This window comes from Chiloscyllium punctatum, chromosome 41 (assembly GCF_047496795.1).
Source record: "Chiloscyllium punctatum isolate Juve2018m chromosome 41, sChiPun1.3, whole genome shotgun sequence".
NCBI lineage: Eukaryota > Metazoa > Chordata > Chondrichthyes > Orectolobiformes > Hemiscylliidae > Chiloscyllium > Chiloscyllium punctatum.
Genome location: NC_092779.1, coordinates 38,943,830 through 38,958,266, shown reverse-complemented (window position 1 = coordinate 38,958,266; position 14,437 = coordinate 38,943,830). Strand labels below are relative to the sequence as shown.

Below are 14,437 nucleotides of genomic sequence, written 5' to 3'. Positions count from 1 at the left end.
GTGAGGAATGGATGTTGCAGGTTCCAGGGTTTAGTTCTTTCATTAAGAACAGGCAAGGCAGTAAAAGAGGGGGAGGTGTGGCCTTGTTAGTCAAGGATGGTATAATGGTGGCTGAGAGAACTTTTGATGAGGACTCGTCTACTGAGGTAGTGTGGGCTGAGGTTAGAAGCAGGAAAGGAGAGGTCAAACTGCTTGGAGTTTTTTTTAAATAGGCCTCCGCAGAGTTCCAGGGAGGTGGAAGAGAGGATTAGCAAAAGTATTCTGGGTAGGAATGAAAAGACCAGGGTAGTCATTATGGGGGACTTTAACTTCCCCAACAAAAACTGATCCATCCACATTTCCAATCAATGTGTACAGGAGGGTTTCCTGACACAGTATGTCGAAGGGCCGACAAGAGGGGAGGCCACACTGGATCTGGTGCTTGGTAATGAACCTTGGTAACGTTTGATTTAGTTGTCGGTGAGCACTTTGGAGAGAGTGACCATAATTCAGTTACGTTCAGTTTAGCGATGGAAAGGGATAGGTACATGGCACAGGTCAAGAGTTATCGATGGGGCAAGAGCAATTATAATGCAATTAGGCAAGAATTAGGGTGCATAGAATAGGGTAGCAAAACGCTGGGGATGCAGACAATCTAAATGTGGAGCTGGTTTAAGGAATAGATATTGCGTGTCCTTGATAGGTATGTCCCTGTTAGGCAGAGAGGAAGTGATAAGGGAAGGGAACCATGGTTCACAACAGAAATTGCATCTCTTGTTACAAAGAAGAAGGAGGCTTATGTGTTGATGAGGCAAGATGGTTCAGATGAGGAGATGGAGAGTTACAGATCAGCTAGGAAGGATTTAAAGAGAGAATTAAGAAGAGCAAAGAGAGGACACAAGCAGTCTTTAGCAATTTGAATAAAGGAGAACTCTAAAGCCTTCTATAGGTATGTGAGGAATAAAAGGATGATTAGGGTAGGAATAGAGTCAATCAAAGACAGAAGTGGGAAACTGAGTGTGGACTCTGTGGAGATTGAAGAGGTGCTAAAACACATATTTCTCATTGGTTTTCACTCAGGAAAAGGAGAATATTGTAGAAGAGAAGAATGAGGTAAGAGATATTAGACTAGAAAGGATCGAGGTTAATTACAAAGAGGAGTTATCAATTCTAGAAGGAGTGAAAGGAGACAAGTCCCCTGGGCCAGATGGGATATATCTGAGGATACTCTGGGAAGTTAGGGAGGAGATAGCAGAGCCTTTGGCTTTGATATTTGAGTCATCATTGGTACCAAACTTGTAGACAGAGGACTTAAGGATTGCAAATGTTGTGCCTTTGTTCAAGAAGAGCAGTAGAGATGACCCAGGTAATTATAGACCAGTGAGCCTTACTTTTGTTGTAAGAAAGGATTATAGAGATAAGATTTATAATCATCTCGCAGCAACAATTTGATTTCAGATAGTCAACATGGTTTTGTCATGGGCAGGTTGTGTCTCACTAACGTCATTGAGTTTTTTGAGAAGGTGACCAAGCTTGTAGATGAGGGTAGGGTAGTTGATGTGGTATACTTGGACTTCAGTAAAGCCTTTGATAAGGTTCCACATGGTAAGCTGTTGGAGAAAATGCAGAGACATGGAATTGAGGGCGATTTAGCAGTTTGGATTAGAAACTGGCTTTCTGAAAGAAGGCAGCGAGTGGTGGTTGATGGAAAATATTCAGCCTGGATTCCAGTTACTAGTGGTGTGCCACAAGGATCTGTTTTAGGACCACTACTGTTTGTCATTTTTGTAAATGACTTAGACACAGGCATAGGTGGATGGGTTAGTAAACTTGCAGATGACACTAAAGTCGGTGGAGTAGTGGACAGTGTGGAAGAATGTTACAGGTTGCAGGGGGACTTGGATAAACGGCAGAACTGGGCTGAGAGGTGACAAATGGAGTTCAATAGAGCTAAATGTGAGTTGCTACACTTTGGGAAGAATAACAGGATGGCAGAGTACTGGGTCAGTGGAAAGATTCTTGATAGTGTGGATGTGCAGAGGGATCATGGAGTCCATATACACAGATCCCTGAAAGTTGCCACCCAGGTGGATAGTGCTGATAAGAAAGCATATTGTGTGTTAGGTGTCATTTGTAGAGGGATGGAGTTCCGGAGCCGCAATATCATGCTGCTACTATACAAAATGCTGGTGCAGCCACACTTGGAATATTGTGTACAGTTCTGGTCCCCATATTTTGGGAAGATGTGGAAGTATTGGAAAAGGTGCAGAGAAGATTTACCAGGATGTTGCCTGGTCTGGAGGGAAGGTCTTATGAAGAAAGGCTGAGAGAGTTGGGTCTCTTCTCATTGGAAAGGCGGCAGCTAAGGGGGGGATTTGATAGAGACATACAAGATGATCAGAGGATTAGTTAGAGTTGACAGTGAAAGTCTTTTCCCTAGGATGATGAGGTCAGCTTGTACGAGAGGGCATAAACCTATCACCCCTCAATTTGTAGTTAAGACAGATGTCAGAGGCTGGTTCTTTACTCAGAAAGTGGCAAGGGCGTGGAATGCCCTACCTGCTCATGTAGTCAACTCAGCCACATAAGGGAGATTTAAACAACCCTTAGATGAGCACATAGATGATTTTGGGATAGTGTAGGGGGTCGAGCTGAGAATAGTTCACAGGTTGGCGCAATATCAAGGGTCGATGGGCCCGTTCTGCCTGTATTGTTCTATGTTCTATCCTCCGGCTCAGGACCACATAGGACTGCGTCCGTGGCTGAATACTTTAACTCCCCCTCCCACTACACCTATTCCTCTACCCTAATTATTCTACATTTCCCTTGACAAATGAACCTAGTCTACACATCTCTGAACACTGTGGGCAATTTAGCATGGCCAATTCACCTGACCTGCAGATCTTTGGACTTTGGGAAGAAACTAGAGCACCCAGACAAAACCCACGCAGACATGGGGAAGGTTGGAATCGAACCCAGGTTCCTGGCGCTGTGAGGCAGCAGTGCTAACCACTGAGCCACCATTGTAGCCACTAGTAGCTATGAACAACCAAACAAAACAGCTTTGGGAACACCTCCAGAGTCTGACTAAGGGAGAACAAAGAGAAAAAGGTATACACGCAGACAACAAATGTTAACCTGAAAGCATGAAAAACTACAGAACCAGAGGAGGAGCTGTCCTCTCTTGTACCAGAAAACACCATTATTCAACTACACCAGCCATGACAACTGCTAAATCCAATTTCAACTCTGGACACAAAGAAACTACAGCACCAAGGAACTCAAGCAACTGACCCCAATGGTATGCCATAAAAGCTTTTTGGGACTTTCTTCTTATAAGTATTATTTTGGCATATTGGTATTTGCTTCTATGATATGGATAATTTAAAAATAATTTTAATATTTTTATCCTTGAGGAACATTAAAGCATAACTTATAACAAAATATTTTTAAACTTTTAAACTTGATTAGGGATTTTCTTTAACTTAAAATTAACACCAATTAAAACATAAGCTCTGTTTACCTTCCGTTCACTGACCATGAGGTGGTACTATCTAGTGATTGTGCCCGCCTTCAGAAAGTGGCTCTTTCTCAAAGAAAAAGACTCAATCTTCCTTCCCACACTCTCAAGATGGTGCCTTAAGTACTCTGTAACAATGAAGTATTTTTTTGGAGTACAGAAACCAATGACAGCCATTAATGTTATAGAGCACACATCAAACTGGCCCACCTTATTTTTTTTTATGATCGTCCACTATAGCAATTGTGAACTTGTTTCCACATTTTCTCAATTGTACATCCTTTTGTTCCAATGCTCTGTGCTCAAATGCATAACTACTCGATTCCGTACTTCCTTAGTAGAGCATTGTCTTCTGGCCCATAAAACGCTCTTTCACAATTCAACAGAGATCTGTTTTTCAAAAGAAACCTCGAACAGCACATGCTGTTATTTCCAAGCACAATAGATTTATTTCATTATTGTTGTGAAAAGGATTATTTCCTATTGGACCAGTAGAATATTTTTTAAAAACAAAGCTCATGAGCTATCAAAGAATCTTTGAATCAAGAGATTTATTAAATTTAATTCTGTTCAGATTCAGTTCAAGATTCATTCTAAGTTCAAATGATAAAAATTAAACCAATGATTCAAAAGGCATGTATACAAAATTTTCTTTCTGAAAAGAAACTGGTTCATGATTTGTGGGGTTTCTCAAACATTTTTAGACCAAGTCTTCCAAGCATCAGAAGGCTGTGGGAGGAACAAACAAGACAATGATTAGGAAAATGCGCAAAACTTATTGAAACATGCTATTCAAACATATCTAAAATCATTACAGGGAGATGGACACCAGCGTACAGATATATAAGAGAAATAAAGTGCACAAAGTTACAGAGTTAGACAGTACAAAGAAGTGAGTAGTGCCAAAATAGATATGAACAGTTTAAGAAAGGCTACAAAGACAAATTACAGTTCAGACCTGCAAAGGCACAATGACAAATAAAGTTATTGAGGGACTAACTCAATGCTGTAGTATAGTATGATGATGCTGCTCCTTTAATAAGGTTACAGTGTGCTTGGCTTTTTTTGGGAGAGGTCATAAAAGCAGCAATTCCAAAATGTATGGCTGAAGAGTTTTAGGCCAATTTGATTATAGCTAACAGATACAGCTTCAGGCAAAAGACTCTCAAGTTTTTTTTAAACACATACAATGAAAAGGGAGTAGCCAGTTCTTCCAGCTCAGCTTTGCTCTGGTTTGGTTTTTAGCAGTCTGGTTGTTCACCAAGAGCAGTCTGTCAGTTTTGAGGCTGCTGGTCCAAGAAATGGCTACATGGAAGGAGGTGTTCCATGATGAATCACTTTGCTATCTCTCTCTCTCTCTCTCTTTCATGCAAGGCCCTGTGTTGATTTTACCTTTGTTACCAAGGGATGTTTACGGGAATTATTACTGGAATTTGGAACAGCAACATTAAGTTGGGATGATCTGTTGGGTTTGTGGTTAAACTATTCCATATTCTGTTCTCTTTAGTGTTTCATTCAGTGATGAATGGGCCATCTCCATCACTCCTGAAATATCCACTCTCCACCTGCTTAACACAACTAGCAAAGTTAGGGTCTGGGCTACTTCCTTGAAATGTTTTGAGAGGGTCTGGCCTGGTCCATAACAGTAAGAAAATGATGGAGTGGCAAGAATGGAAATAAGTCTTACAAGTGGTGAGGATTCGCTACTTGATGAAAAGAATATAAAGGATTCAGAAAGATTAGATTAGATTAGATGATATAGATAGGAAAAATAGAAGTTGGATAATAGTACTGATTAGTGAGGACAAGACAAAAGTGAGGACGCCCTAGAGGGAGTAAGGACAGAATCACTTTAATCAACAATTGGGGAAAAAATGGCTATGATCAGTTCTTGTTTTAAATACATTTATGGGATATGGGTGTTACTGGCTTAGCCAGCATTTACTGCCCATCCCATGTTCCCTTGAAGATGGCATTGAGTTGTCTTCTTGCACAGCTGCTGTCAAGTGGTATCGATACACTCACAAGGCTGTTAGGAAGGGAGCTCCAGCTTTTTGACCCAGAAATACTTAAAGAACAGCTAAATATTTCCATATCAAGATGGGTGGCCTACAGGGGAACTTGCAAGTGATGGAGTCCCATTGTCTTACTGCCCTTGTCGTTCTAAATGGTCATATCATGAGTTTGAAAGGAGAAATCTAAGGACCTTTGGTAAATTTCTGCAGGTCATGTGCAAACGATACACATTAATGTTACTGAGCAGCAGTGGTGGAGGAAGTGAATGTTTGTATGATACCTATCAAGTGTTTTGTTGGGATGACAGAATATAGAACAGTGCAGCACAGGATGCTAAAGGATCAGTATGGATCCCTGTGGAACACCATTTGTCATGGATCTCCAGACAGAAAAACAACCTTGCATGACTACCTTTTATGGGCAAGCCAGTTTTGAATCTAAGTGGCCAAGTCACCATGGAGCCCATGCATCTTAAGCTTTTGCCTAAGCCATGAGGAATGTTGTTGAAAGCCCTACTAAAATCCACGTAGACGACATCTGCTACTCATTGATCACCTTCATCACCTCCTCTAAAAATTCAAAAAGATTATTAAGACATGACCTGCCCCACCCCACCATGTTGACTTTTTTCAAAATGTGTAAATCCTATCCTTAATAATTCTCTCCAACAGCTTCCCAACCACCAATGAGAGACTCACTGGTCTATAATTTCCTGGATTATCCCTTCTTCCTTCTTGAACAAAGGAACAACATTAGCTACTCACCAGTCCTTTGGGACCTCTCCAGTCGCTAGTGAGTACACAAAGATCTTGGTCAAGGCTCCAGTAATCTCCAATCTTGCCCCTCACAATAACCTAGGGTAGATACCATTTGGGCCCTCAGGATTTATTAATCTAATGCTGCTCAAGAGACCCAACACCACTTCTTTCTTGATCTCAAAATGCCCTAGCATACTAGCATGCTCCACACTAATCCTACATACCTTTCTCCTCGATGAATACTGAAACAAAGTACACATTTAGGATCATGCTAACATTCTCTGCCTCCAAGCACTAGTTCCTTCCTTTGCCTTCTCCGGATTTATCGTCTTGTTTTTAATATATGCAGAGAATGCCTCTGGATTCTCTTTACCCTTATTTGCTGAGGTCATTTCATGGCTCCTTCTTGCTCTCCTAACTCCCTCCTTGAGTTTTTTCCTGCTTTCCTTATACAGAACCACCTCAATTATCCAAAAAAGACAGGCTGGGACTATTTTGTTCAGATAAGTGCTCGGGTAATGGATTGTTCGGATAACAAATAGCATTTTTATGGAACCTTGAGAACTTGCTCAGATAACTGACGCTTGGATAATCGAAGTTGTTCTGTATTCTGCATGGGCCTTTTATTAGCTTCCTAAACCTTACATATGCTTCTTTGTTCTTTATGACTAAGTCCACAACCTCTCTTGTTATTCAAGGATCCCTTACCTTGCCATTCTTGTCCTCCCTCTTTACTGGAACATGTCGGTTCTAAACTCTGATCAGTAGTCTTTAAACAACTCTCATATGTTAAATGTGGATTTGCCTGATAACACCTCTTCCCAATTAACACCCGCTAGCTCCGATCTAACATGGATGTAATATTCCATCCCCACAAGGTCCTGACTTATCCTTATTCAAAGCCATCTTAAAAACTTATGGAGTTGTAATCACTGTTTCAAAATGCTCTCCCACTGAAATGTCAGTCACCTGGCCAGGTTCATTAGCCAATACAAGGTCCAATATGTCCCCTCCTCTGGTTGGGCTCTACACAGTTTCAAGAAACCCTCTTGGATGCACTTAATAAATTCTGCCCCATCTAAGCCTCTTGCTGTAAGGGAGTACAAGTCAATATCGGGGAAGTTAAAGTCACCCAGAATGTCAAATCTGTTTTTGTTACATCTTCCCATAATCTGCCTTCACGTCTGTTCCTCAAAGCTTGGAGACCTAAGAGAAATGATGTCAAACTTGAGTGTTGTTAGAACTGCACTCATCTAGCTTCCCATCACACTCCTGACTTATACCTTATATACAGCAGACAGGTTATGGGGAGCTAGTAAATGAATTATTCACTGCAATACTCAGCTTTTGACCTGCTCCTGTAGCCACTATATTTATATGGCTAGAGCTACCACTAAATGTCAAAAAAATCATAATTAGATTTTCACTAGTTGGGAGGTGGTCACTGCTTGGTGCTTGTGTGGCACAAATGTTACCCAGATATTGTCCATGTCTGACTGCATTTGGACATGGACTGCTTCAGTATCAGAGCAGTTCTGAATGGTGGTGAAAATTGTGCAATTATCAGCAAGCACTCCCACTTCTGAGCTTATGATGTAGGGAAGATCATTGACAAAGCAGTTGAATTTGATTAGACCAAAGACATTACCCTGGTCAAGGAAACTATCCAGGGCTTGATAATCGACAGCCCAGGAAGTGGCCTTAGAAACGTTGGATGGATTGTTGGTCATTTTCCAAACTCTTATAAATACTGGAGAAATTTCTACAGACTGGAGGGTAACAAATGTAACCTCACTGTTTAAAAAAAAAAGAGGGAGGGAGAGAAAACCAATTACAGACCAGTTAGCCTAATATTCATAATAGGGAAAATGCTGGTATGTACTACAAAACACATGATAACAAAACACTTGGAGAGCATAAATGGGATTGGTTAAAGCTAACATGGGTTTATAAAAGGCAAATCATACTTAGCAAAGAGAACCAGCAGATGTGGTGCATTTGGATTTTCAGAAGACTTTTGATAAGGTCCCAAATTAAAGAATAGACAATAGGTGCGGGAGGAGGCCATTTTGCCCTTTGATCGAGCACCACCATTCATTATGATCATGGCTGATCATCCTCAATCAGTATCCTGTTCCTGCCTTATCCCATAACCATAATGGGATAGAGGATAATATTTGCAAATATTGAGAATTTGTTGAAGGACAGGTAACAGAGTGGGAATAAATAGGCACTTTTCTGGGTACAGTGACCCGCAGGGCACTGCAAGGATCAGTACTTAGGCTCCAGCTATTCAAAATATATACATAACTGACTAGGATGAGGGAACCAAATGTGACATTTCCAAGTTTGCTGAAGCCACAAAACTGGAAGGGATTGTAAGCTGTGAAGAGGATGCAGACAGGCTTCAAGGTAGTTTACAGAAGGTAAGTGAGAAGGCAAGCATGTGGCAGAAGCAATACTACGTGACTAAATGTAGTACACACTTTGTTGTGAAAATCAGAAAGAGACAGTATTATTTAAATGATGATAAATTGGGAAATGACGTTACATAAAGTAGCAGTCCTCACACACAAGTCAACTAAAGTAAACAGGCAAGTGCAGAAAGTACTTAGGAAGGCAAATAGTATATTGGCCTTTATTACAAAAGGATGGGTGTTCAAAGGCGGGGATCTCTTAATGGTATTACTGTCTTAGTGGTGGATTGCATGTAGTTTTGATCTTACATTTTGCCAGAGCGGCAAGGAGAGCAGGAGTGAAGCGAGGGCTGCCGGGAAGGATAAGTTTTCCCGCATAAAAAGAGACTTACCTCAGGAGTCAGGCCAGCATTCTGCCAGAAGAGAGGAGAGAAGGAGGAGTGAAGTGAGGGCTGCCGGGAAGGTAAGGGCTTAAATTTATATTTGGGCAGTGGCTAAACCAGAGATACTACACGTATAGTATCTACCTTCCGCACCCCCCTCCACTAACGGGAAGAAAAAGACCCTGTAAGGTAAGGCTTTTATTTCTTAGAACATAGAACATAGAACAATACAGCACAGAACAGGCCCTTCGGCCCACGATGTTGTGCCAAACTTCTAACCTAGATTAAGCACCCATCCATGTACCTATCCAAATGCCTCTGAAAGGTCACCAATGATTCTGACTCTACCACTCCCACGGGCAGCACATTCTATGCCCCCACCACTCTCTGGGTAAAGAACCCACCCCTGACATCTCCCCTATACCTTCCACCCTTCACCTTAAATTTATGTCCCCTTGTAACACTCTGTTGTACCCGGGGAAAAAGTTTCTGACTGTCTACTCTATCTATTCCCCTGATTATCTTATAAACCTCTATCAAGTCACCCCTCATCCTTCGCCGTTCCAACGAGAAAAGGCCGAGAACTCTCAACCTATCCTCGTACGACCTACTCTCCATTCCAGGCAACATCCTGGTAAATCTTCTCTGCACCCTCTCCAAAGCTTCCACATCTTTCCTAAAGTGAGGCGACCAGAACTGCACACAGTACTCCAACTGTGGCCTAACCAAAGTCCTGAACAGCTGCAACATCACTTCACGACTCTTGAATTCAATCCCTCTGCTAATGAATGATAATACTCCATAGGCCTTCTTACAAACTCTATCCACCTGAGTGGCAACCTTCAAAGATCTATGTACATAGACCCCAAGATCCCTCTGTTCCTCCACCTGACTAAGAACTCTACCATTAACCCTGTATTCCGCATTCTTATTTGTTCTTCCGAAATAGACAACCTCACACTTGGCAGGGTTGAACTCCATCTGCCACTCCTCAGCCCAGCTCTGCATCATATCTAAGTCCCTCTGCATCCGACAAATGCCCTCCTCACTGTCCACAACTCCACCTATCTTCGTATCATCTGCAAATTTACTGACCCACCCTTCGACTCCCTCATCTAAGTCATTAATAAAAATTACAAACAGCAGAGGACCCAGAACGGATCCCTGCAGAACTCCACTTGTAACTGGGCTCCAGGCTGAATATTTACCATCTACCACCACTCTCTGCCTTCGACCGGTTAGCCAGTTTTCTATCCAATTGGCCAAATTTCCCTCTATCCCATGCCTCCTGACTTTCCGCATAAGCCTACCATGGGGAACCTTATCAAATGCCTTACTAAAATCCATGTACACTACATCCACTGCTCTACCCTCATCCACATGCTTGGTCACCTCCTCGAAGAATTCAATAAGACTTGTAAGGCAAGACCTACCCTTCACAAATCCATGCTGGCTGTCCCTAATCAAGCAGTGTCTTTCCAGATACTCATAAATCCTATCCCTCAGTACCCTTTCCATTACTTTGCCTACCACAGAAGTAAGACTAACTGGCCTGTAATTCCCGGGGTTATCCCTATTCCCTTTTTTGAACAGGGGCACAACATTCGCTACTCTCCAGTCCCCTGGTACCACCCCCGTTGCCAGTGAAGACGAGAAGATCAATGCCAACGGTACTGCAATTTCCTCTCTTGCTTCCCACATAATCCTAGGATATATCCCGTCAGGCCCGGGGGACTTGTCTATCCTCAAGTTGTTCAAAATGTCCAACACATCTTCCTTCCTAACAGGTATCTCTTCTAGCTTAACAGTCCGTTCCACACTCTCCTCTTCAACAATACGGTCCCTCTCGTTCGTAAATACTGAAGAGAAGTACTTGTTCAAGACCTCTCCTATCTCTTCCGACTCAATACACAGTCTCCCACTACTGTCCTTGATCGGACCTACCCTCGTTCTCGTCATTCTCAGGTTTCTCACATACGCATAAAATGCCTTGGGGTTATCCTTGATCCTATCCGCCAAAGATTTTTCATGCCCTCTCTTAGCTCTCCTAATCCCTTTCTTCAGGTCCCTTCTGGCTATCCTGTATCCCTCCACTGCTCTGTCTGAACCCTGTTTCCTCAACCTTATGTAAGCCTCCTTCTTCCTCTTTACTAGACATTCAACCTCCCTCGTCAACCAAGGCTCCCTCACACGACCATTTCTTTCCTGCCTGATAGGTACATACATATCAAGGACACGTCGTATCTGCTCCTTGAAAAAGTTCCACATTTCCACCACATCCTTCCCTGACAGCCTGTGCTCCCAACGTATGCTCCTCAAATCCTGTCTTACAGCATCGTAATTTCCCTTCCCCCAATTGTAAAATCTACCTTGTTGTGCGCACCTATCTCTCTCCATAACCAAGGTGAAAGTCACAGAATTGTGGTCACCATCACCAAAATGTTCACCCACTAACAAGCCCACCACTTGTCCCGGTTCATTACCGAGTACCAAATCCAATATGGCCTCCCCTCTGGTTGGACACTCTACATACTGCGTTAGAAAAGCTTCCTGGACACACTGCACAAACACCGCCCCATCCAATCTACTTGATCTAAAGAGCTTCCAATCAATATTTGGGAAGTTGAAGTCGCCCATGACTACGACCCTGTGGCTTCTGCACCTTTCCAAAATCTGTTTCCCAATCTGTTTCTCCACATCTCTGCTGCTATTGGGGAGCCTATAATAAACACCCAACAAGGTGACTGCACCTTTCCTATTTCTGACTTCAGCCCATACTACCTCCAGAGGCAGATCCCCCTCAAACTTCCTTTCTGCAGTCGTTATACCATTTCTAATTAGCAATGCCACCCCCCCTAATCTTACTGAAACATCTGTAACCAGGAACCTCCAACAGCCATTCCTGTCCCTCATCTATCCATGTTTCCGTGATGGCCACAACATCGTAGTACCAGGTACCGATCCACGCCTTAAGTTCACCCACCTTATTTCTGATACTCCTTGCGTTGAAGTATACGCACTTGAGCCCATCTCTGTGTCCGCAAGTAGTCCCTGTCAGTGCTACCTTCTCCACAGCCTCCCTACAGTCTTGGGCATCCTGACACACAGCTAGCTTACTTGCTGGACTACAAGTCCGGATCCCATCCCCCTGCCAAAATAGTTTAAACACCCCCCCCCCCCCGAAGAGTGCTAGCAAACCTACCCCCCAGGATATTGGTGCCCTTCTGGTTCAGGTGCAACCCGTCCTGTTTATACAGGTCCCACCTTCCCCAGAATGCAGTCCAATTGTCCAAATATCTGAAGCCCTCCCTCCTACACCATCCTTGCAGCCACGTGTTCAACTGCACTCTCTCCCTATTCTTTGCCTCACTGTCACGTGGCACCGGCAACAACCCAGAGATGACGACTCTGTCTGTCCTAGCTTTTAGCTTCCAGCCTAACTCCTTGAGCTCTTGAATGACCTCTCCACCCCTCTTCCTACCTATGTCGTTGGTGCCAATGTGTACCACGACTTCTGGCTGCACACCCTCCCCCTTAAGGATTCTGAAGACACGGTCCGAGACGTCTCGGACCCTAGCACCCGGGAGGCAACAAACCATCCGAGAGTCTCGCCCATGTCCACAGAACCGCCTGTCCGTCCCTCTAACTAGAGAGTCCCCTATAACTAGCGCTCTCCTCTTCTCCCCCTTTTCCTTCTGAGTCTCAGAGCCACAGACCCCTTCACTGCAGCTTACACCTGCAAGGCTGTCCCCCCCAACAGTTTCCAAAGCTGTATACTTATTTTTTAGGGGAACGACCACGGGGGAACCCTGCACTGCCTGCTTCTTCCCCTTCCCACCTCTAACTGTTACCCAGCTACCTCTGTTCTCCGGCGTAACTATGTCCCTGTAGGTTCTATCAATCACCTTCTCAGCCTCTCGAATAATCCTCAGTTCGTCCAACTCCAGTTCCAGTTCCCTAACTCGTTCGGTGAGGATCAGGATCTGACTGCATTTCCTGCAGACGAAGTCGGCAGGAGTATCGGTGGTCACCCCTACCTCAAACATCCTGCAGGAGGAACATTCCACTGCCTGCGCTGCCATAACTGTACACTTTGTCTCCAAAAACAAGAACACTGAGTCAATAACACTGAGTCACTTACCTGTGGACTTTAAAGTTAGGTTAGAGGAGGGTGGTGGGAGGGAGGCCCTACGAAAGTAGGACCTGGGGTCTAGAACACACCCACTCAAATACTAATCACTTACCTTCCCGCCCAGCTATGCGCAAACATTTTTCTTATCTTTCTTTTTCATTTAAGTGCATGGTTTAGTTTTAGTTAGTTCATATAAAGCTAAGCTTACAATGGTAGGGGACCTCAGATCCGTGACATGTGACTCTGGCTTGATGTGGGAGCTTAGGAATGTGCCTGACGTTCCTGACTCTTACACTTGCAAGAAGTGTGTCCAGCTGCAGCTGTTGTTTGACCGCACGGCGGCTCTGGAGCTGCAGATGAGGAGCATCTGCGATGCTGAGGGGGTCGTGGATAGCACGTTAAGTGAACTGGTCACACCGCAGGTTAGGATTGCTGAGGGAGACAGTGAATGGGTGACCAAAAGGCAGAAAAAGAGCTGGAAGGCAGTGCAGGTGTCCCCTGCAGTCATCTCCCTCCAAAACAGGTATACCTTTTGGATACGGTTGTGGGAGATGGCTTACCAGGGGAGGCAGCAGTTGTCAAGATCATGGCACCGTGGTGGGCACTGCTGTTCAGAAGGGCGGGAAAAAGAAAAGACTCCTAGGGCCATAGTCATAGGGGATTCTATTGTGAGGGGAGTAGATGTGGCTGAAAACGGGACTCCCAGATGGTTTTTTTTCACTCCCATGATGCTTGGGTCAGGGATGTCACTGATCAGCTGTAGAGCATTCTAAAAGGGGAGGGTGAACAACCAGTTGTGTTGGTGCATACAGGCACCAACGATATAAGTTGAAAGCTAGATGAGGTCCTGAAAGAAGAATTCAGGGAGCTAGGAGAGAAGTTAAAGGGGAGGACCTCAGAGATAGTAATCTTGGGATTACTACCAGTGCCACGTGCTAGCCAGCACAGAAATGAAAAAATAGGCAGGATGAACACGTGGCTTAAGAGATGGTGTAGGAGGGAGGGGTTCAGATTTGTTGGACATTGGGACCGGTTCTGGGGAAGGTGGGACTATTACAAAAGGGACGGTCTACATCTGAATCAGACCGGAACCAATGTCCTTGGGAGAGTTTTTGCTACTGCTGTTGGAAGGTTTTAAACTAATGTGGCAGGGGACTGGGAACCAGAAGAGAAGTAGGCAGTGAGGTGGAGACTGGAGACTGTAAGAATTATGAAGAAAACATTAATAAAGG

The 14,437-nt window shown here is 43.8% G+C and overlaps 1 protein-coding gene across 1 annotated transcript in view; it reads right to left on the bottom strand.

Moving 5' to 3' along the window:
• Nucleotides 1-4,031: 4,031 nt before the first annotated feature.
• LOC140464991 (transmembrane protein 14C-like) overlaps nt 4,032-14,437 on the bottom strand; it is a 50,093-nt gene continuing 39,687 nt past the window's right edge. The window contains exon 4 of the mRNA XM_072560731.1: nt 4,032-4,228. Coding sequence (XP_072416832.1) covers nt 4,171-4,228 — 58 coding nt within the window. The 3' untranslated portion in view covers nt 4,032-4,170. The remainder of the gene's footprint in view (nt 4,229-14,437) is intronic.